At 41.7% G+C, this 24061-nt stretch overlaps 1 protein-coding gene across 4 annotated transcripts in view; it reads left to right on the top strand.

The window, feature by feature from the left end:
* MTHFS (methenyltetrahydrofolate synthetase) overlaps nucleotides 1-20636 on the top strand; it is a 57919-nt gene extending 37283 nt beyond the window's left edge. For all 4 annotated transcript variants that reach the window (XM_053594585.1, XM_053594588.1, XM_053594589.1 and 1 more), the window contains one exon: nucleotides 20241-20636. In XM_053594585.1, coding sequence (XP_053450560.1) covers nucleotides 20241-20473 — 233 coding nt within the window. In that variant the 3' untranslated portion in view covers nucleotides 20474-20636. The remainder of the gene's footprint in view (nucleotides 1-20240) is intronic.
* Nucleotides 20637-24061: the final 3425 nt, after the last annotated feature.

Raw genomic sequence — 24061 nt, forward strand, 5'->3', positions numbered from 1 at the left:
CCATCTTGCTTTCATTTCATTCATAAATCCTTCCAAAGAGAACCATTCACCAGCCCTGAACATACTCTGTGTTTTCCCAAACCTTGGCTTGTTCTATTTTATTGCTTATATTCCTTCCTCCCTGTCCATCCTGCTGCTTCAAGATCCTACTCACCCTTTCATTGCTCATACAGTAGGCTTCCTACAGTAGGAGGGTTTGGGGATTAACCTCCTCCTCAAAGGAATACAGCTTTCTGCCTTTTAACTTATTACCTTGGCACTTACGTTACTCTACCCCCATCACAGTTACTTGATCATCTTCGCATGTAACTTATTAGGTGCATTTTTAGCTGACCAAGTTGTTAGGTCCTAGAGGGCACGGATAGTTACTTACCTCTGTGTTCTCTGTAGTCCCCTGAACAGAGCCTTCCACATGGTGAGTTATTAGTGATGGCCACTTACTGATCTGATCTCATTAAATTTCAGTTGAAGTGCAAGTCTTCAGAATTTTTTTCTGCTGTCTTTTACCTGTCAAGCTTCTCTAACATGTTTTAGGGAGCATTATGGGTTTTAAGAGCAAGTTTCTCATCCAACAGATGACTTACCAAAGCAGGCAATAAAGCTAGTTAGAGTGAAAAAGGCACTTAGAATTCATTGGTAAATGACATTGTATAAATTCCAGGTACTAGTGTTTCAAAGTAATGGGTTACTTTGTCATAGGTTTGTGGAAATAGGATTTGTTCTAGATGGCAAAGGCTCCTCCTAGCTGAGCTGTCCACCTTCCTAGGCCTGGAAGAAGAGAGCAAGCAAAAGAAATCGAAGGCAGTGTGTAATTTTGTTTTAGTTAAATGTCCTGAACCAGAAAGGTTGCGGCACTTCAAGTGCTCATTTAACATCTCAGTAAAACAAATGGTGGGAGTCAGGGACAAGCTTCTGTTTTTGCAAAACTCTTAAGGCTTAGGAATCATGCAGTGCTGTAATTATTTAGAACAATGACTTTGAAAGCTCCATCTTCAAGAAAGTGAAAAAAGTAGAAATAGCTCCAAGAGTTCCTTATATTTCTGTATCTCAAGCCATTGCTCCTTAACAGCTGCTTTCAAGAGTAAACCAGGTTTTGCTTTCCTTTCCGAGTATATCCTCACACGAACCTGTGCCAGAGGACAGACTGCCCTGGAGACCCTCACCTGCTTAATTTTCTTTCTTTTTTTGAAGTTGTGGTACAGAAACACATAATGTAATATTTACCATCTTGACTAGTTCTAAGTGTACAGTTCAATAGTGTTAAGTATATTTATATTACTGTGTAACAGATCTCCAGAAAATTTTATATTGCAAATCTGAAACTCTCTATACTCATTAAATAATTCCTCTTTTAGCCCCTGGTAACCACCATCCTATTTTCTGTTTCCATGAATTTGCCTACCATAGAGACCTCAGATAATTGGAATCATACAGTGTTTGTCTTTTTGCAACTGGCTTCATGTATTCCTTGATTGTGTCACACATATAAACAAAGAATTGTACTTAAAATTCTCAGAACCACTAAGCTTTGCTTCTAAAGAGAGCTAAGAAATTGAAGAGTTATAGCCAGCTGTTTTACAAATGAGAAAAATCAGACAACCAGAAGTTGTCCTTGGTTAGTGAAAAATCATAAGAAGTTCTGTAGTTCTATATTTTATTTTCCTTTTTAGGTCCATCTGATTATTAAAAAACAGTGAAAGTATTTCAAATTCAGAGCCAAAATAAATATAATGCTTAGAAAATGCCTTTTGGATTAAGCTGCTTCTGCTACTGGTCCCATTTTCTACAAAGCATTCTTATATATCTGCTGTAAAGACAGTTTATTTTTTTCCAGTGAGATTTATTTTGGTCAGTATCTGCTGCTATAGGGTAAGCTGATGTATAGAGTTTTTTAAACGCTGTGGTAAGTGCTCTAAAATAGGGGTTGGCAAACCTTTTCTGTAAAGGGCTAGATAGTAAATATTTTGGCCCTGTCGTCCATACAGTCTGTGTTGCAGTGAATTAACTTTGCTCTACAGCATGAAGACAGAGCATGGGACCATGCAGCCGTGTCTTAGTGGAATTTTATGTATAGAAGCAGGAGGTGGGCCTTTGGCCCACAGGCTAGAGTTTGCAAAACTGTATAGAGAAGGGTTTGAACCCACCCTTCTTAACTTTCTTGTCCTCAGCAACTTAGCTTGCTGTCTTTCATATACAGTTACAGTTGATGTTTATGGTGATGGTGATGGTAAGAAAATAATGTAAATCAAGTTGTTATTACTTGCTGACTTGTAATTTTAGCGTTATTTTCTAGATAACATGCCAAACTTAAGATAGAATAATAAACACATTTAAGAAAATAGCTAACATGTTTGAAGTGCATCTTGAAAAAGAAGACTAGAAATTTTTCTGAGTATTCATAAAAATTGTTTCTCTTTCTAAAGGAAAATAACTTTGGTTTCATTATAAAGATAAGACATAAAGAAGAAATTAAAAATAAAATACAGTTCCCCAAACCCAGAAGTAATCATTGGTAATGATCATATTTTAGTCTTTGCTGGACCCTTTCATTTTGCCTCCTCCAGACCCACTATTTGTCTTTTCCACTTGCTCTGGGAAGGGTGGACCTCTGTGGGCTGCATCAGGAGGCACCAACAAGGACCAAAGTGTGTGGGAGAGTGAGGTGGGTGGTTTGGCCCCATCCCCAGTGTGCTGTCCACGCTCTGCCAGGTGGCCCCTCTTACTGCTACAGCTCTTTGGGGACCTATAGCCAAGCCCTCAGGCTTAGTGGCGGTCTCCTACTGCAGGGGACTGCACCATCTCTGCTGCTTTCTCTAAGCCCTGCCTACTTTTTGAATTATCTCTTTATTAAACTTCTCTCCTTTTCCAAGTCTGAATGTGTCATCTGGTCCCTCCCATGGCCCTGACCTGACTGATATGAATGCTTGTGTGCAGTTTGACTGATTCTACCACCAAGGCAGACAAGCAGAACTTTCCCTATCCTTTTTAATTATCAAGGCGAGGTGCAAAGAGCTTCCACATTGCACTGGAGGCAGAATACCAGAGTTTGAATCCCTACTCTTGCATTGACTAGTTGTATGACTTTGGGAAAATTACATATTCTCTTGAGCCTTAGTTTCCCTATTTGAAAAAAAGGAGATGATAATATCTACCTCATAGAATTGTTGGGCAGATTAAATGAGATCATGTCTGAAGTGCTCAGTGTGCAGGCCCTAGACAAACGGCTGAAGTGCTCAGTGTATTGCTTTGGCAGTTGGCTGAAGGTGCTGAAACAGATCGTAAAAACTACTTCTTTTTTCTTGGTTTATAAATAGTTACTCCTCAAAGGATCCTTTGCAAATGGAAAGGCCATTTGTAACAGGAATGCTTTCCCATCACACCTATTTCAGAGACTGATATTTCAGAGAGCCGTTATGGCTCCTGCTCTGCTCAGGGCTTGGGCTGTCTCTTAAGGGCAGTTCTCACTTGCTTAATTCCAGCTGACAGCAGGTGGCACTGGAGAGCTAGGCCCACCCTTGCGTGGTTGGGCTAATAGGAAACCTAAATATCTCTGTTGGAGTGCTAGTGTTATGACTTAAGAAATACCTTTCAGAGCCAACAGAAAGAGAATAGGCATTCTTCACAGCCCTAATTATAATATGGCTAGCATTTATTTAACACTTACTAGAATTTTACACACCTCCTTTATTAGTCCCTAAAAGAAGGTGGTATTATCATTCCCATTTTAAGGAGAATAAATTGGGTTTTAAAGAGAAGTTCACGTGGCTTGACTAATGTTTCTTATTAACAGTGGTATTTATGGGATGCAAAATCAGGCATTCTCTCTAGAAGCCTGCAGCTCACTGTGCAGGCTCATTGTCTCCAAGCCTCTTGTCCTTGACATGCTAGAAGGCTGATAATTTAAAAAACTTTTTGATGTGCAAATGATAAAAGACTTAAATCATACAAAAGAATGGTGTGAAAGCCTAAAGTAGCTATCTCTTATTCCCTAATTCCTTGCTCCAGAGGCCACCACTCTTCTTTTGCGTACTTCCTGGGCTATCCTTATAGGGAGGTTACCCGTGTTACAGGTAGAGGAATAACCGGTCCTTGCAACCCCTCTTAGCTTCGCTTTTGGCCCACTGTCCTGGACAGGATTGCAGGCTCTCTGGATTAGGGAGGAGGAGAATGGTGTTGGGGAGATAGATCCTCAGCAACCAAGTCCCCAACCCTTTTATGACAAATACAGTCCTTGTATTTTGGTGTGAATGTTAATGTCTGTATTAAAAGAAAGGATTTTATAATAAAAGTACAGAAGTGAACAATCATGTGATAATCACGTCTTTAATAGTAGTGATTCTTACTACTGTGTGTTTGGTTCAGTGTGGATATTCTAAAATGAGGAAAATATGTTGTGACCAAATGTAGCAGAAAGAGTGAAGATGAATTTACAATATAATTTAAAAAAATTAGCAGTCTGTGTTATACCCTTAGTTAATTACTCCTTAAGTATGCTATAGATTTGTAGGGAAATACATTTTTTAAAAACTCAATTTTATATATAACCAGAAGTTGAATATGTTTAATTACTATAGCCATGTAAATGTTTTGTTTATTACCTTATGTGCTCTGTACTGTTTTACTATGAAGAGTGGTTCAAGGGGCTTGTGCTTCAGTCTGTCCCTTCCGAGGCACTGTAATGAGTTCAAAGCAGATGGTATTGATTTTTGAGAGTTCTGCCTTAAGAGCTATCATGAATTATTGGCTCTGTGTTTTAGTTTAGGATTCAGCCTCTTCATGTTACAGCAGTATGTTTGTGGAAGTGCTATGTCTCTCTGTAGTCAGTTGCACGGCCTAAGGAGCAGGCATGCAGCAATTGATTAAGTTGACATTTGATATTAACAGCTCAGAGACACTTTAGATAGTATGCTTATCCATTCTGGGTTTAGGTGAAGGCACTTTTGACTGATGCTTTATAGCTGCTACGTGGCAGTGCTGGGATCCAGACCCAGCCGTTTGTCTAGGGCCTCCACGCTCAAGCCCACTCCTTGCTGCCTCTGAGGTGCTGGGCCTTACTGTGTTTCCGCTGTCCTTTGCTGAATCTCACTGTGCTTTTTTGACAGTAGGCGCAGTGCGTTGATGAATCTTTATCCACCTGAGACAGCAAGCCGTGGCTTCCTGTTTTATAAGCCAAATTACCTCCGGGAGTAATTTGATCTCTCTGAGCAACTGTTTCTTCATTTGTGAAATGGGGATAATAATTCCCACTGTCCTGCCTCATCAGGTGGATGACCAATGGATTTCTTTCATCCCTGTCTAAGGTACAGCACAGTGCCTGACATATTATTGCAGGCACTTAAATGTTAGTTTCTGTGCTATTTTCTCTTTTAGACTCCTGACTTTGGTTAAGAGTTAACTATCTCATGGGATGGTCTGAACAGGTCACTACTTAGATATAATCAGGAAACTGAGGTAAGTATGGGCAAGGCTCCACTCATTATCTCCTTTACTTTAATTCTGTTTTCATAGTAAACAGAACTAAGCATAGCATCTCTCTGGGAAAGACAAAAACTGTGCTTGTCTTTGATGAGACAAGGATGAGAGAGGGATTCCTGCTAGATCACATTCTTGCAGTTTAGGGTAAGGGCTGGTTGCACCCAACTGCATGGATGAGGAAGACTTGATGGAATTTTATCTGAAGTTTGTTACATTGTGATTGTTATCATTAGATAAGTTAACACAAAAAGTAGAAGTGTGTTAACAGTAATGGAGGACAGCATAGCAGGAGCAAAGGCAGGAAATCCTGGGGCAGGTTTGTGGGAGGACACAGCAGTCCATGTCCTTGGGACTACCAGAGTGTAGTGGGAGGCATTTGGGGCAGGGGTTGGGGGGCTGTAGCGTGTTCTGTATACAAGATGTTCTCTTGAACATCTCCAAGAGATGATTAACTTAAAGTTTTGAGCCTGAAGAGTCAGGATAAAGGCTGATTTTAGGGTGGATTGGGACCAAGAATGGGATACACAGTCAGTATACCAAGTGGAGGAGAGAAGTCTGGCAATAGTGCAGGGAGGTAACTGGAGAAGGAGTTACTGAGGCATGGAGTTCCTGGAGGAGGACACACAGCCATGAAACAGAAGTTAAAAAGAGAAGAAAGAAGCGAAAGAGCTGCACGAGTCGAAAGTGGCATAGAAAGCTGTGTGCAGCCCCTGGGTTCTAACACTTACTATTTTCAGTGTTATGGTGAGGGTAGTCCACTGACGGAACTCATTATGCTCTGAAAAGCTCCGGACAGGGAGTCTGAGTTCAGGACATCGTTGGAGGTGTCAGTGGCTAGGCTCCTGACTCCCTGGCAGAGTTAATAAGGATACTTTGTGAAGGTGAACTGAATCCTCGGAGCCTCACCTTTAGGTCTCAGGACTAAGTAAAGGCATTTATAGAATTTCATTTCCTCATTTTCTCTCAAGGCCTTCTTCCTATGCTTTTTTCCAGTTGAGGAAGATTCTGTACCTGTCCCCAACTCCCCACTTAAATTATCCTTGCCCTGATAGCACCCTACTTGCTAAATCTAATAAATATTTTTCTGTCATTACTCTACTTATCAATTCTGTCATATTTGACACTGTATCCCCTCCTGTCTTCTTTAAACACTCTTTCCTTACATTATATGACAGGGGTAATGAAACTGCAGCCCGTGGACCAAATCTGGCCCTCTGCTTGTTTTGTAAATAATATTCTATTGGAACACAACTGCACTCATTTGCTTACGTATTGTCTGTGGCTGTTTTCACTATTCAGGGGTTGTGTCATCCTCACAGAGACCCCACGGCCTGCAAAGCCTAAATTATTTTCTCTCTGGCCATTGAAAGGAAAAGTTTGCTAATCTTTATTCTATAACCCCCCTCTCACATAGTTGTCTCTTCTCTCTTTGGCTCTGCTGAACCCTGGAGCTGAGAGAGTAAGAGCTGGTTCTAATAGTTCCTGACATTTCTTTAAAAAAGAAAAGCTAGTTGAACAGTTTGATGGGAATGTTTCAGATTGTATATGAAACGAGCACATTGTACCCTTTGATTGCACTAATGTACACAGCTATGATTTAACAATAAAAAAAAGAAAAGCTAGCATAATAATTGTAATTCACATAGAAAATACTTTTCTGAGGAGTTCATAAGTATTATATAATTTAATTTCATGGCCAGCTTCATTTATAGTGGGGAAAATTGAAGCATAGAGAGGGTAGTAACTTACCCATGGTCACATAGCTAAGAGAGAGCCTCAGGGCTGGAGCCCCTACTTACCAGATCAGAGTGCCTCCAGCAGGTGGGCTACTATTTCAGAGCCAGATGAAAAGACAGAAGATGTCTGTAAGTAAATGCAGTGTGAGGGGCTGGGTGAGTTTTCTAAAGGTTAGCTTTGCAGTTTTGGAGTGCAAGATTGCATTAGAAAGCTAGTGTGAAGCCAGGAGAAAAACACCAACAAACCATGACTCTGCAGAACAGTCCTGTGACTTCCAGAGAGCTCTTTCTGAATACCTTGTTGTGATCCTGCTGCAGCTGGTGGGCTCTGGTCTGCGTGTCTCATTCTGTGCTGGCAGGGCCTGGGAGGCAAGAGTGCACAGGACTGAGCAGTCAGAGGGGACTGGCTCTTCTCACACATTGTGCTAACCTCAGTGTCCTCTGTTAATGAGCCTTTGGTGATTTGAAAATAAGCCTTGCTGGATGCACGCAAAGAATGGATTGAGGGTTTTTCTCCTGTTTCCTCTACTGAGTTTTGACCTTGTGATGTGTTAGGGTGGCCTGGAGTTTAGTTTACCTATGTTTGTGGGATCAGTGTGTAGGAAGGAAGCTTGCTGAGCCCATGCTGATTTTCAAGGCTTGCCGATCCTCAGTTGTTGGGGAGGAAGAGCACCCAGGACAGTGTCATTACCATGTGAACAGCCCTGGCTGTGTGTGTGGGGGTGGGGGGTGGGAGTGGCAGGGCACTGCCTGTGGTGGTGGTGGGGCACCGGAAGAAAGTCAGGGTTGACAACAAATGGATGAAGTTAGGCTAGGAATACACTGCATGTCTCAGGAAAACACTAGAATTCACCAGCAGCAGAAGTGGGGGCAGACTAGAAGGGTATCCTAAGGACCCGAAGACAGGGTCAACAGGTGACCGTGGTTGAAGGGAGCAGTGGTAACAAGTCAGTGGCCAGGGGCTCCAGCAACCCCACCCCAAACGGGATGTCAGGACCCCTCCTAGGAAGGGCCATTTCAGAGCCTTTGTTATCCGAGAATCCCAAAGGCATTCTCTTTCCCACTTAGCAGTTGTAGAGCTAACTTTGAACAAACAGTCATATTTATACTTGTATTGTTTTCTTTTCCCTCCTTGATCTAAACCTGTACACTTTAGAGTTATTAAATAGGGGATATCATGCCACGATCATTCCACTCTGCAGATAAAATACTTGCCTTTCAGGGTATTTTGGCCTAGAATTCTTTTTTTTTTTTTTTTTTGAGACAGTGTCTCACTCTGTTGCCCTGGGTAGAGAGCTGTGGTGTCATAGCTCACAGCAACCTCAAACTCTTGGGCTTAAGTGATCCTCTTTCTTCAGTTTCCTGAGTAGCTGTGACTATAGGAGCCTGCCTCAATACCCAGCTAGTTTATATTTAGTGGAGATGGAGTCTCACTCTTGCTCAGGCTGCTCTTGAACGCCTGAGCTCAAGCAGTCCACCTGTCTTGGCCTCCCAGAGTGCTAGAATTACAGGTATGAGCCACCACACCCAGCCTGGCCTAGAATTCTATTAAAGTTCAATCATGAAGGATGACTTGGTAAAAAATTATAACCTGCAAAGAAGTTCTGATGGACAGAACAGAAACATACACAATCAGCAGATGTGCAAGGTGGACTTCAGCAAGAGCCGTGGCAGGAATAATTATAACTCGGGGGATTGGAGAATGTTAACTTTTTACCTTTTTATTCATTCTTCATTCTTTTCCTCTAACCTTGTAGATGTGGATTTTCCAAAAATTCTGTCTCCTGTTTCGTGTGCACTGTCTCTTGTAAAATCCTCACTATTCTCTTGGCTTTAATTTTGGCCTCTTTGCCTTTTTATTTATTTATTTATTTATTTATTTTAAAAGTACCAAAACCCCAACAGGAAAGTAGCAGTAATTTATTTATTTTTATTTTTTTATTTTTTATTTTTTTGGGGGAATGTATTTTTTTTTATTGTTAAATGATAGCTGTGTACATTAGTGCAATCGCCTGTACCCATTCTAAGATGCACCATAGATGTGGCCCCACCCATTACCTTCCCTCCACTAATACCTCCCCCCTCCCTTCCCCTTCCTTGGCCCTTTCCCCATAGACTTGTGCTATAGTTGGGTTATAGTCTTCATGTGAAAGCTATAATTTAGCTTCATAGTAGGGCTGAGTACATTGGATACTTTTTCTTCCATTCCTGAGATACTTTGCTAAGAAGAATATGTTCCAGCTCCATCCATGTAAACATGAGAGAGGTAAAGTCACCATCTTTCTTTAAGGCTGCATAGTGTTCCATGGTATACATGTACCACAATTTGCTAGTCCATTCATGGGTCGATGGGCACTTGGGCTTCTTCCACGACTTAGCAATTATGAATTGGGCTGCAATAAACATTCTGGTACAGATGTCTTTGTTATATTGTGACTTTTGGTCTTCTGGGTATAAACCTAGTAAAGGAATTACAGGATCGAATGGCAGGTCTATTTTTAGGTCTCTAAGTATTCTCCAAACATCCTTCCAGAAGGAACGTACTAGTGGACATTCCTACCAGCAGTGTAGAAGTGTGCCCTTTCCTCCACATCCACACCAACATTTCTGGTTTTGGGATTTTGTTATGTGGGCTACTCTTACTGGGGTTAAGATATCTCAGAGTAGTTTTGATTTGCATTTCTCTGATGATTAAGGATGATGAGCTTTTTTTCATGTGTTTGTAGATTTTGCGTCTGTCTTCTTATAGAGAAGTTTCTCTTCAAGTCCCTTGCCCACCCTGAGATGGGGTCATGTGTTCTTTTCTTGTTAATACGTTTGAGTTCTCTGTGGATTCTGGTTATTAGACCTTTATCGGAGGTATAACCTGCAAATATTTTCTCCCATTCTGAGGGCTGTCTGCTTGCTTTACTCACTATATTCTTGGCTGTGCAGAAGCTTTTTAGTTTGATTAGGTCCCAGTAGTGTATTTTTGATACTGCTTCAATTGCCTGGGGAGTCCTCCTCCTAAAATATTCACCCAGACTGATTCCTTCAAGAGTTTTCCCTGCACTTTCTTCAAGTATTTTTATAGTTTCATGTCTTAAGTTTAAATCTTTTATCCAGTGAGAGTCTATCTTAGTTAATGGTGAAAGGTGTGGGTCCAGTTTCAATCTTCTACAGGTTGCCAGCCAGTTTACCCAGCACCATTTGTTAAATAGGGAATCTTTTCCCCACTGAATGTTTTTAGTTGGCTTGTCAAAGATCAAATAACGGTAAGTAGCTGGATCCATCGCTTGGTTCTCTATTCTGTTTCAGACATCTACTTCTCTGTTTTTGTGCCAGTACCATGCTGTTTTGATCACTGTGGATTTATAGTACAGTCTGAGGTCTGGTAGCGTGATTCCTCCTGCTTTGTTTTTATTGCTCAGTAATAAAACAGTTTTGGCTATTCGAGGTTTTTTCTGATTCCATATAAAACGAAGTATTATTTTTTCAAGATCTTTATGACAATGGAGCTTTAATAGGAATTGCATTAAAGTTATATATTGCTTTGGGCAGTATGGACATTTTAACAATGTTGATTCTTCCCAGCCATGAGCATGGTATGTTTTTCCATCTGTTAACATCTTCAGCTATTTCTTTTCTTAGAGTTTCGTAGTTCTCTTTGTAGAGATCTTTCACGTCCTTTGTTAGGTATACTCCCAAATATTTCATCTTCTTTGGCACTACTGTGAAAGGAATAGAGTCCTTAACTGTTTGTTCGGCTTGGTTATTGTTGGTATATATAAAGGCTACAAATTTATGGGTGTTGATTTTGTAGCCTGAGACATTGCTGTATTCCTTGATCACTTCTAAAAGTTTTGTAGTAGAATCCCTAGTGTTTTCCAGATATACGATCATATCATCTGCTAAGAGTGAAAGTTTGATCTCTTCTGACCCTATGTGGATACCCTTGATTGCCTTTTCTTCCCTAATTGCAATGGCTAAAACTTCCATTACAGTGTTAAAGAGCAATGGAGACAATGGGCAACCTTGCCTGGTTCCTGATCTAAGTGGAAATGATTTCAATTTAACTCCATTCAATACGATATTGCTGTGGGTTTGCTGTAGATGGCCTCTATTAGTTTAAGAAATGTCCCTTCTATACCAATTTTCTTAAGTGCTCTGATCATGAAGGGATGCTGGATATTATGAAAAGCTTTTTCTGCATCAGTTGAAAGAATCATATAGTCTTTAAAGTTTGTTTATGTGTTGAATTACATTTATAGATATACGTATATTGAACCAGCCTTGAGACCCTGGGATAAATCCCACTTGGTCATGGTGTATAATTTTTTTTTTTTTTACAATTGCTTGTTCATTTTATTAAACAATAAAAATGCAGCATTAAGATCCTTACAAAGGCATTTCCTGTACATTAAATTATGTAAGTAGTAATCAATTTTTTTTTTTTAATTGTTGGGGATTCATTGAGGATACAATAAGCCAGGTTACACTGATTGCAATTGTTAGGTAAAGTCCCTCTTGCAATCATGTCTTGCCCCCATAAAGTGTGACACACACCAAGGCCCCACCCCCCTCCCTCCTTCCCTCTTTCTGCTTTTCCTCACCCCCCCATAACCTTAATTGTCCTTAATCGTCCTCATATCAAAATTGAGTACATAGGATTCATGCTTCTCCATTCTTGTGATGCTTTACCAAGAATAATGTCTTCCACTTCCATCCAGGTTAATACGAAGGATGTAAAGTCTCCATTTTTTTTTAATAGCTGAATAGTATTCCGTGGTATACATATACCACAGCTTGTTAATCCATTCCTGGGTTGGTGGGCATTTAGGCTGTTTCCACATTTTGGCGATTGTAAATTAAGCTGCAATAAACAATCCAGTACAAGTGTCCTTATGATAAAAGGATTTTTTTCCTTCTGGGTAGATGCCCAGTAATGGGATTGCAGGATCAAATGGGAGGTCTAGCTTGAGTGCTTTGAGGTTTCTCCATACTTCCTTCCAGAAAGGTTGTACTAGTTTGCAGTCCCACCAGCAGTGTAAAAGTGTTCCCTTCTCTCCACATCCACGCCAGCATCTGCAGTTTTGAGATTTTGTGATGTGGGCCATTCTCACTGGGGTTAGATGATATCTCAGGGTTGTTCTGATTTGCATTTCTCTAATATATAGAGATGATGAACATTTTTTCATGTGTTTGTTAGCCATTCGTCTGTCATCTTTAGAGAAGGTTCTATTCATGTCTATTGCTCATTGATATATAGGATTATTGGCTTTTTTCATGTGGATTAATTTGAGTTCTCTGTAGGTCCTAGTTATCAAGCTTTTGACTGATTGGAAATAATGCAAATATCCTTTCCCATTGTGTAGGTTGTCTCTTTGCTTTGGTTATTGTCTCCTTATCTGTACAGAAGCTTTTCAGTTTAATGAAGTCCCATTTGTTTATTTTTGTTGTTGTTGCAATTACCATGGCAGTCTTCTTCATGAAGTCTTTCCCCAGGCCAATATCTTCCAGTGTTTTTCCTATGCTTTCTTGGAGGATTTTTATTGTTTCATGCCTTAAATTTAAGTCCTTTATCCATCTTGAGTCAATTTTTGTGAGTGGGGAAAGGTGTTGGTCCAGTTTCAGTCTTTTACATGTAGACATCCAGTTCCCCGAACACCATTTATTGAATAGGCAGTCTTTCCCCCAAGGTATGTTCTTGTTTGGTTTCTCGAAGATTAGGTGGTTGTAAGATGTTAGTTTCATTTCTTGGTTTTCCATTCCATTCCAAGTGTCTATGTCTCTGTTTTTGTGCCAGTACATGGTGTATAATTTTTTTGATGTGTTGTTGGATTCTGTTTTTTAGGATCTTATTGAGTATTTTAGCATCTATATTCATTAGTGATATTGGTCTATAATTTTTTTTTCTTGTTGGGTCTTTCCCTGGTTTGGGGATCAAGGTGATGTTTGTTTCGTAGAATGTGCTAGGTAATATTCCTTCTTTTTCTATATTTTGGAAGAGATTTAGTAGTATAGGTACTAGTTCTTCTTTAAATGTTTGGTAGAATTCTGATGTAAAGCCATCTGGTCCTGGGCTTTTCTTTTTAGGGAGATTTTGTATAGTTGATGCTATTTCAGAACTTGATATAGGCCTGTTCAACATTTCCACTTCCTTCTGGCTAAGTCTTGGTAGGTGGTGTGCTTCCAGGTATTGGTCAATTTCTTTCAGATTTTCATATTTGTGAGAGTTGAGTTTCTTGTAGTATTCGTTAAGGATTTTTTTAATTTCTGAGGGATCTGTTGTTATTTCATCATTACCATTTCTGATTGATGAAATTAGAGATTTTACTCTTTTTTTCCTGGTTAGGTTGGCCAAAGGTTTATCTGTTTTATTGATCTTTTAAAAAAACCAGCTTTTGGATTTATTGATCTGTTGTATAATTCTTTTGTTTTCAATTTCATTTAAGTCTGCTCTGATTTTGGTTATTTCTTTTCTTCTGCTGCGTTTGGGGTTGAAGTGTTCTTCTTTATCCAGTTGCTTGAGATGGTCCATTAAGTTATTGACTTCCTCTCTTTCCGTTTTCTTGAAGAAGGCTTGCAGTGCTATAAATTTCCCTCTTACGACTGCCTTTGCAGTATCCCAGAGGTTCTGGTAGTTCGTGTCTTGATTGTTGTTTTGTTCCAAAAATATGGTGATTTCCTTTTTAATCTCGTCTATAACCCATGTATCCTTCAGCATAAGTTTGTTTAGCTTCCATGTTTTTGTATGGGTATACAGGTTCCTGTTGTTATTTAGTTCAACTTTTATTCCATGATGGTCTGAGAAGATTGAAGGAATAATTTCTATTTTTTTAAATTTGCTGAGGTTAGATTTGTGGCTTAGGATGTGGTCAATTTTGGAGTATGTTCTGTGGGCTGATGAGAAGAATGTGTATTCAGTTTTTTTTGGATGAAATGTTATGTAGATGTCTGTTAAGTCCAGATGTTGAATGGTTAAGTTTAAATCTAAAATTTCTTTGCTTAGCTTCTTTTTGGAGGATCTATCCAGGACTGCTAAAGGGGTGTTAAAATCTCCAACTACTATGGAAGTGGAGGAAATCGAGTTGCTCATGTGTGTTAGAGTTTCTCTTATAAATGGAGGTGCGTTGTGGTTGGTTGCATAAATATTAATAATTGAGATCTCATCATATTGAGTATTACCTTTAACAAATATGAAGTGTCCATCCTTATCCTTAATTGTTTTGGTTGGTTTAAAGCCTATTGCGTCTCTGAACAGGATTGCAACGCCTGCTTTTTTCTGCTTTCCATTTGCCTGGAATGTAGATGACCATCCCTTCACCTTGAGTCTATATTTGTCTTTTAATGTAAGATGCGATTCTTGGATGCAACAGATAATCTGGCTTGAGTTTTTGTATCTAGTCCGCCAACCTATGCCTCTTTAGAGGACAGTTTAAACTATTCACATTAATTGAGAGTATTGATAAGCCTTTCGAGAGACCGGTGGACATTTTTAATCCTTTTGCCACTGTGAAAGTTGGAATTTGATCAAAAATTTTTGGGTGGGTTTACTTTTGTGGTGGAGAGTTACGCTGGTCTTTATGGAGGATAGGTCTAAGAATGTCCTGGAGAGTTGGTTTAGTTGTGGCAAATTTCTTAAACATGTGAATGTCGTTGAAGTATTTAATTTCTCCGTCATAAATGAAGTTCAGTTTAGCTGGGTACAGGATCCTGGGTTGAAAGTTATTTTGTTTTAGGAGATTAAAAGTCGATGACCATCCTCTTCTAGCTTGAAAGGTTTCAGCAGAGAGATCTGCAGTTATTCTGATATTCTTTCCCTTGTAGGTAATGGTTTTCTTTCGTATGGCAGCTTTCAGAATTTTCTCCTTCATATTAACTTTAGTGAAATTGATTATGATGTGTCTGGGGGATGTTTTATTTGGGTTGAGTCGTGCTGGAGTTCTGAAACTGTCTGCTATCTGAATTTCGGAATCTCTTGGCATGTCTGGAAAGTTCTCCTTCATAATCTCATGGAGAAGAGACTCTGTGCCTTGTGAAGCCACTTCATCACTTTCAGGGATCCTTATAAGACGAATATTGATTTTCTTCAAATTATCCTAGAGCTCTCTGAGAGAGTGGTCTGTTTTTGCTCTCCATTTCTCCTCTTCTTTGAGGGTTTGGGAGCATTCGAAAGCTTTGTCTTCAATGTCAGAAATCCTTTCTTCTGCTTGCTCCATTCTGTTACTGAGGGATTCTACTGTGTTTCTCAGATCTTTGAGGGATGCAACTTCTTATCTCAGTGTGTCAAAACCTTCGGTCATTTGGTCTTTGAATCCGTTGAATTCTTGAGGTAATTTTTGGAATTCTAATTCGATCTTATTTGCTATCCAGATCCTGAATTCAATTTCTGACATCTCAGCTATTTGTTTGTGCATGGGGTCTTGTGCTGTTTCTGCCCCATTGATCCTTAGGGGAGTTGATCTACTCTGATTATTCATATTGCCAGAGTTTTTCTGTTGATTTTGCCTCATGATTGTTTTTCACCATTGCCGCTTGCTGTCCTCAGAGTTGGGGAGGTGTCTCTCCAAGATTAGACCCCAGTGGGATCACTCTATTGTTGCTGGATCTTTGTAGGGAGTGACCCTGTGTAGTTTCTCTGGGGCTGCTCTAGCTAGGGAGTTCTGTTTGTGGAACAGCTCCGGTTTTTGACACACCTGGATCCAGCAACAGGGCTGGGGGTGGTGTGCATGGTTCTGGGAGTGCCAGGCGCCCAGTGACTTTGGCACAGAGAGCCCAAGGCTCCAGCAGTCTCTGGCCAGGAGAAGAGCTCTGCGCAAAGGCAGGGAGGGCTCCAAAGGGCATGCAGCTACCATAGTCCCTGTCCAGATGAATGGGCTAGTGTGGAAGCTGGGAGGACATAGGAGGGAGGACGCAGGGTTGTGTGGCTCCTGCAGTTCCTGGTCAGGGAATGTGGAGCCCCGGTGCGTGCAGGTCACCAGTATGGGGTCGCTGCACAGCTCTTCTGGAGGTCTGGGCTGCGCCAAGCCCAGGAGTTTGAGGTTGCTATGAGCTGTGACGTCATGACATTCTACCCAGGGCAACAGCCCAAGGCTCCAGTGTGCCAAAACCGTCTCACTCTGCCCCTAAGGATTAAGGCTGTAAGGCAGCTCAGTCCCCGCCTTTAGGCTGCTCTGTCATTAGGTTACTTTGACCCGCCCAATCCTTGCTCTGAAACCCTGAGGGTGGAGCCTGCTGCGGCAGTTCTTTCACAATGGCTTCCTGCGCACAGCTCAGTGGCTCAGTCTGGGGCCCCAGACAATGCCCAAAGTTCTCCACACTCCTGCTCAAGCTCTCCCCAAGGCAGTTCAACTGAGTGCCAAGTCCAAGAACACCGAAACAGTTCACAGGTAAGGCCTTTCTGGTTTGCAGTCTCACTGCTGCTTGTACTTACGGTTGCCGGCGTGATTAGGACGATCGAACACACGCAACCACTCGCCAGTTTTCCACTGTTTTTGTCCCCTTCTTGGGGTCCAAAAGTCCCTTGGTGACTCCCTGTATCCTCAAAGGGATGATTATAGGCAGATCCCACCGGCCAGAGATGCCTGGAGTCTTGTCTCTCCAGACTCGCTGTTCCCAGTTGCAGGGAAGCTGTTACTCGGCCGCCATCTTTAATCTCCCGCCTTTTTATTTTTTATTGTGATAAGTAACACATAACATGAACTCTGCACTCTTAAAAGATTTTAAATAAAGAATTGTCAACTATAAACACAATTTGTGCAGCACATGTCTACAGTTTTTTCATCTTACATGACTGAAACCCTCCACCCCTTGAACAGCAGCTCCCCCTTTCTCCATTTCCTAATGAAAACCACCAGTCTGCTTTCTGCTCATAGGAGTCTGACTACTCTTGAGTCACACAGCATTTGACTTATTTCACTTGGCATAAAATCCTCAAGGTTCATCCACGTGCTGCTTATTACACCATTTCTTTTTTTTGTATAGGTGAATGATAGTCCATCGTGTGTTTGTCTATTCATCCATCAGTGTGGGCACTTAGGTTGTCTCCGTGTTTTGGCTGTTGTGAATAATGTGGTGAATGTGTGTATGCAGATATCACTTCAAGATTCTGATTTCAGTTCTTTCACATAAATACCCAGAAGTGGGATTGCTAAATCATATGCTAGTTCTAATTTTAATCTTTTGAGGAACCTGCGTGCAGTTTCCCTTAGTGGTTGCACAATTTTACATTACATTCCCATAAACAGTGCGCAAGCGCTCTAGTTTCCACATCCTCACCAACATATGCTACTTCCTGGTTTTTAGACACTGGCCATAATGGGTATGAAGTGAGGTTTGATTTCATTTCCCTGAGACTCATGAGGTTGAGTATCTTTTCACATGCCTGTTGGCCATTCACATGGCCATTCACTTTGGAGAAGTGTTTATTTAAGACCTTCACTCATTTTTTTAATTGGGCTGTTTGCTTTTTTGCTCTTGTGTTGTGGGGATCTCTGAGCCTTGACCCCACATGTCTGTACTCTTACTTCGTGAGCTCTGCACTCATGTCCTCTTCCTCAGCTTGATCCTTCTGCCCCAGCAAGTAAATTACCTGCACTCCTTTCTCATGGTTTCTCATGCCACCCTGCTTTTGGTTTCTGAAAGATATGCAGACCCAACTCTGACACATCATTAAAAATCCAGGTCAAGTCAAAGATCCCCCCTGAACTGTTTCATGACCACTCAGAGAGAATTGCTCCCCTTCTGCTGAGGTCTCCACAGTTATCTCTGTTGCCCTATGGGCACTTAGTTGGTAGAGACTGCTGGCTGGCGTTAGAATAGATGTTACACCTGGTGCGTGTGTTTTGTGTTAATCGAACTGCCATCTCGTGAAGGGAAGAGACTGTGTGTTCCCCAGGAAACCTTATAAAACACCTCGCCACACTGTATAGAGGCAGGAGTAGGGAAGGTGTGTACATGTGTGTTCTAGGTGTAGGAGACAGAGGTGGACTTCAAATGTGACAGTGCTCTGGCAACTGAAAGAGGACATGAGGGAGCAAACCCAAGTGCACAGGCCACTGCCAACCCCAAGAGAGACAAATGCGCTGGACAGAAACAGGGAGGAAAGAGATAAGTCACTGACCAGCACCTTTTAGCAAGTTGGGATTGGAATAGACAAGCAGGTTTAAATGGGAATGTCACTATTGTAATCTGAGACATACTCTGCTGGACTTTGGCAGGCAGGAGTTGACAGGTGTATGCTGAGTTCATTTCACACAGTTCTGCATGTAGTCAGACCAGCTGCTGACAGTCGGGGCCAGCCTAGCTGGCAGTCTGAACATCTCTGCTAAGAATACTCTGTTCCAGAGAATTCATGGCTTCTAATTCTGGTATGTCTTGGCATCAGTGCTGTATGAGTTGTTAGTTTGTGATTAAGCTGTAGATCACCCAGAGGCCCCCAGATCAGCCATCATGAGGCCAAGGACTAGTACAGAAAGGTCACAGGGCAGACCACTGGGTAGGGCAGGGAATATGGCTCTTGTGCTGGTGCTGGTACCTCATACCTTGTGCTGTTCATCAGAGACTGGAGCACCATTCTCTGGGCTCGTAAAATCTGTGGAGGCCTTTCTCCTGTGACTTTCTGTATGAGAATCTTCGCATACTCTCATGATGGTGGATGTTCTGCCTTTGTTTTGTTTTTTTGAGACAGGGTCTATCTCTGTCACTGGGGCTAGAGTGCCATAGTGTCAGTCTAGCGCACAGCAACCTCAAGTTCCTGGGTGCAATTGATCTTCCTGTCACAGCCACCACACCGAGCTATTTTTTTCTACTTTTAGTAGAGATGGGATCTCGTTCATGCTCAGGCTGGTGTCCTGCTCCTGGCCTTCAGGGATCCTCCCACCTCAGCCTCCCAGGGTGGTGGAATTACAGGTGTGAGTCACCGTGCCTGGTGTGTGGTTGGGTTTTTGTAGCCTCTGAGAGTCTGCTTGTACCCTGAGTCCCAGGATCTTGTTCTGTCCTAATGATGCCATGGCCAGTTTTGGTTCCTGTATTACTTGGGAGGGCTCCAGCCAAAGTTAGAGGGCCCCACCTTGTACCGTGGGAGTGTCCCTGAGCAGGTCATGTGCTGCTCTGATGCCCTGCAGCACAGCCTTGCCTCCAGTGGGAGGGGAGACCAGGAGACTGTCCCAACTGCTGGTACTCGTGGCAGCTGCCTCTTGCCCTGCTCACTAACCTGAGTACAACTAACTCTGCCTTTTCTGGGTCCTCTCTGACCCTCTCTCTCCTCCAACTGTCTTTCCCTGGGGCATTGGTTCCCAAATCTGACAGGTATGTGGAATCATCGGGACGTTAAAAAAGAAACAAAAGATGAAGGCCCTATGCCTCAAGATTCTCTTCTCCTTCTCCCTCTTCCTCTTTCTCTTCCTCCCCTTCCCTTTCTTCTTTTTCTTCTGTTTTTTTTGAGACAGAGTCTCTTTCTGTTGCCCAGGCTAGAGTACCGTGGTGTCAGCCCAGCTCACAGCAACCTCAAACTCCTTGGTTCAAGTGATTTTCCTGCCTCAGACTCCCTAGTAGCTGGGGATACAGGCGTTAATTAGGCCCACCAGAATGCTCAGCTAATTCTCTTTTTCTATTTTTGGTAGAGATGAGCCCTCTTGCTGAGGCTGGTTGTGAACTCTTTGAGCTCAAGCAGTCCTCCTGCCTTGGCCTCCCAGAGTGCTAGAATTACAGGTGTGAGCCAGTGTGCCCAGCCTCTGGAGAGTCTCTTTAACCAGGCATGGATGGGGCCTTGGAATTTGGCATTTGGTACAGGTATCTATGTGTCTATGTAGATATGTCCGTACATCTCTATATAGATTATAGATGGATGGATGAAGGACTTGCTGGGTTGCTGAGTAAGTTTTATTTCCTTTTCTATCCAACTGTGCTTTTTGGATTTTCTGCAATGATCATGTATGTCTTCAGAAATCAAAGAAAGAATAGACGTCATTAAAAAACAAAAACCACATCCTGAAGTGATCTGCCAGAAACCATTAATCCTCTTCCATGTGTTCCTTTTCTCTACAGGGGGACTTGATCTCATCTTCATGCCCGGTCTTGGGTTTGACAAACAGGGCAACCGACTAGGGAGGGGCAAGGGCTACTACGACGCCTACTTGAAGCGCTGCTTGGAGCATCAGGGGGTGAAGCCCTACACCCTGGCCCTGGCTTTCAAAGAACAGATTTGCCTCCAGGTCCCAGTGGATGAACATGACATGAAGGTAGATGAAATCCTTTATGAAGACTCCTCAACATGTTAAATCCAGATGACCACAGCCCAATAATCAGTGTTGTATATGAGAGTAAAATAAAATATGTATATTTTTCCCTTGTCAAAAATGAGTTGAAATTGGACATTCGTGTGAAATGGACTGCATTTTAAAAATGTGATTATAAAATACCTAACAAAACTATCTTTAAAAATTAATAGAAGTATGCATAGTGGAATGTTAATTAAAATGGAAGCTATCACCATGTGATTTTTCAACGTCCTGATGTTAATGTGACAAGTTGATCTTTCTGCTTTGAAGTTTAAGTTAAATATTATGTACTTTGACTCTGAGTGTGAGAGGAAGGCAAAGTTACTGGGTGTGGGCTCTGTATTTCCTTATGTCCCGTCATGACCTGGTCAGTCGCTGGCAGGTTTTTGGAAACTTAGTGATTATTAATTGATTTTTGGTGTTTGCTTTGAGTACAGAGTTCCCTGAGAATATTATCCCATTATCATCTGGTTTCATTTACTTACTCTGAAATTTTATGTTTGACGTTTTATAGCTTTTGGTGGTTAATGGACAGGAACCTTTTATGATTTAAATACTTTCATCAAACTGATTGGTTCCCATAGCTGCTGGTCTACGTGTCAGCCCTTTATGGACTTAAGAGCTGATATCTTACAAGTTGGAAATTATTTCTGTTTACTTGTTCTTTGGAAATGAAATTTGCTGTAGGCTGAAAGTTGGCAGATGTTATCACAGCTAGGGAGTAGTAATTTTGTGGGGAGAGGATCTGGTTATAAACAGAAATCCAGGAGTCTCCCTAGATACGACTCTCTTACCCACACCCCTCACCCAGCCTGTCACAGAGTCTCTTACATCTGTTCTCATCTTTCTGTAGTCCTGTCGCTCTCCTTTTGTCCAGCCTCTGAGCATTCTAAGATGAACCAAGAATCTGCTACCTGGATTCCCTTGCCTTCCATTCTGCCCCCTCCACCTTTTTTCTCAAGCTGCAGTCAGAGTGATCTTATTATAAAACACAGTCTGTTCATGAAGCACCTGACTAGAATCTTTCAGTGGCTGCTAAGAGGCCCCTGGGTAACAGCCAGGCCCCTTATGGTGTATAAAGCCCCTTAAGAGGGGTCTCCCACCTGTCCTTTTCTAGCCTGTTCTCTTCCCACTCCTGTATTCTGCTTCTGTACCACTGAGCATTGCAGCTTTCTCTGCTTTTTGCAGTTATGAACATGCTTTTCCCTCCGTCTGCAATGCTCTTTCTTCTTTCGGAAAACTTGTGTTTATCTTATCCTTCAAGATTCAGCTCCAGCATTACCTCCTCAGTGAGGCCCCCTCTGTGTTCCCAGGAGGGTTAGTGTTCTTTCCCTTGTTTAAATGGCCCTGACCACTGACCACCTTTTTGTATCATCCTGCATATCAATTGTTAGTTATCGTGTCTGTTCCCTTCACGAGACTCTGAGCTCCAAAGAACAGAAAGATTATCTGTTTATTTCTCGTACTTAGTAGACAACTAGACTTGGTGAGTACTAGATAATTTTTGTAATGAGTTAGTTGAATACATTCAAGAAGTGTTTTATTTAAAACATTGATCTATTATTCTTTGAATAACAATATATGGTTTGATGGTTCTACACAAAATAAAAACACTTTAAAAATGTCATTGGGCTAAAAATGGATTTGTACAATATAATATGTACGATGAGAAATGGAAGGGAAATGGAAGTCGTACAAGCTTAAAAAGTCACATTATTGTACCAATTAAAACTCTTGGTAGATGTTGCTTCAACCATAAGGTTAAGGAGACTGTAATAAGTGGTATAGCTGACATAACTGTCAGTCTGAAATTAGGTTAAACAGTAAAATTTCTGAACTGCTGGAGGTCTGGGAAGTTTGGCACTTTTGAACTCAATCTGAGGAGAAAAACTGCTCTTCCCAGCATCCCAAACGCAGACAGAATACAGAGTCAGCTGGCCAGAAATGTAGAGTGCTGAGGTTCAGGGATGGCAGAGGGCCACAAGGTCTCTGACCTGGAAAGAGACCGTTTCCGAGAGATCAGCAAGCACATTGGTCTTTGTGCAGAGGGTCCTGGGAGGGAGAAAATGCCCTGACAGTGCAATTGATGAAGACACTGTTACTGATCTGAGCACGGCACAAGAGGCTGAGGCCAGGGGTTGAACCCAGGAATGAGGACTTCAGTACAGGCCAGCGTGAAGCAGGAATGATGAGAGTCTCTTGTAAGGGTGGGTGGAAAAGAAATAGCAACTAGATGTGAACAGAAATAATTAGTATTGGGGAATTGGAAATATGTCAGAGTTCCAACTTAGGTCTCTTTGCTGTCCATTCTATAGAACTGTGCTTAATTTAACTAGAAAGTAAAGTTCTAGTCCATCTATTAATAAGAACAAGACATGTTTATTCACAAAGTCCTACTAACTAAGAGATTGCTAAATATGTCTAGGCATGGGTGGCTTGCTGCAGAAGCTCTGTTCCTGGCCCCAGTTTTGTTTGCTTTTTTTTGTTGCAGAGATCACTGAAATTCAGTTGATCATGTTGCATTTTAATCATATGTTTACATGCTTAATTTCTCCATTAGACTACAGTCTCCTTAGAGGCAAATTCTGTGCCGAATTCGTGGTTTACTCCACTACCTACCACAGATGCACAAAATAAATTCTCAATGAGCCGGTTTAAATATGGCCTTTTGTTTCGTGCACTTTTTTTTTTTTTTTGTACAGCTCACAGCAACCTCCAGCTCCTGGGCTTAAGCGATTCTCTTGCCTCAGCCTCCCGAGTAGCTGGGACTACAGGCGCCCGCCACAACACCCGGCTATTTTTTTTTTTGTTGCAGTTTGGCCGGGGCTGGGTTTGAACCCGCCACCCTCGGCATATGGGGCCGGCGCCCTACTCACTGAGCCACAGGCGCTGCCCCGTGCACTTGTTTTTTTCTGTGTTGGCTGCTGTTTACTGGTGAGGCTCTGTCCCCTCAGCATTGTCTTGGGGTTGGATTATTCCAGAACAAGTTTTCTGCTTCTGCAGTTGCATTGTTTGGCCAGTCTCTGTGTGTGTGCACATTAACTGTGCCTCTGTTCCTTCTAAGTGTTTTCTTTCTTTGCTGCTTTTTGGTCATATTCTTTCCTGTGCCTGGGAGGTCTTATACCTCTTACCCTTGAAGGATGGTTTCTAATCATCCTTCTGTAAGCACCCCCCACCCCAAGTACGTTTATTTATGTGCTTGAATAATGTAAACTACACACAATAATATATACATTATAAAACATACACACAAAAAGGATATATGTTGAAATAATTTATAATGTGCCTAATGTTTATTTATTTTTTTTATTTCAGTAAATGTGAGGGTACACACGCTTAGGTTACAGTGTTTGCATTTGTTAGGTAAAGTCCCTGCTGTAGTTGTGTCCCTGACATTGTGCCCTTTAGGTGGGGGCACACCAGCCTCCCTCCTGCTTCCCCTGTTCTCCCTCTCTCCCCCCAACTTGTGTTGAGTTTTTCTCTTCTGTGAGTATATATTAGATCTTCTGTTGGCTTCTTATTAGTATTGAGTACATTGGATACTTGTTTTTCCATTTTTGTGATACTTTACTAAGAAGAATGTATTTC

Source organism: Nycticebus coucang, chromosome 6, assembly GCF_027406575.1.
Source record: "Nycticebus coucang isolate mNycCou1 chromosome 6, mNycCou1.pri, whole genome shotgun sequence".
Taxonomy (NCBI): domain Eukaryota; kingdom Metazoa; phylum Chordata; class Mammalia; order Primates; family Lorisidae; genus Nycticebus; species Nycticebus coucang.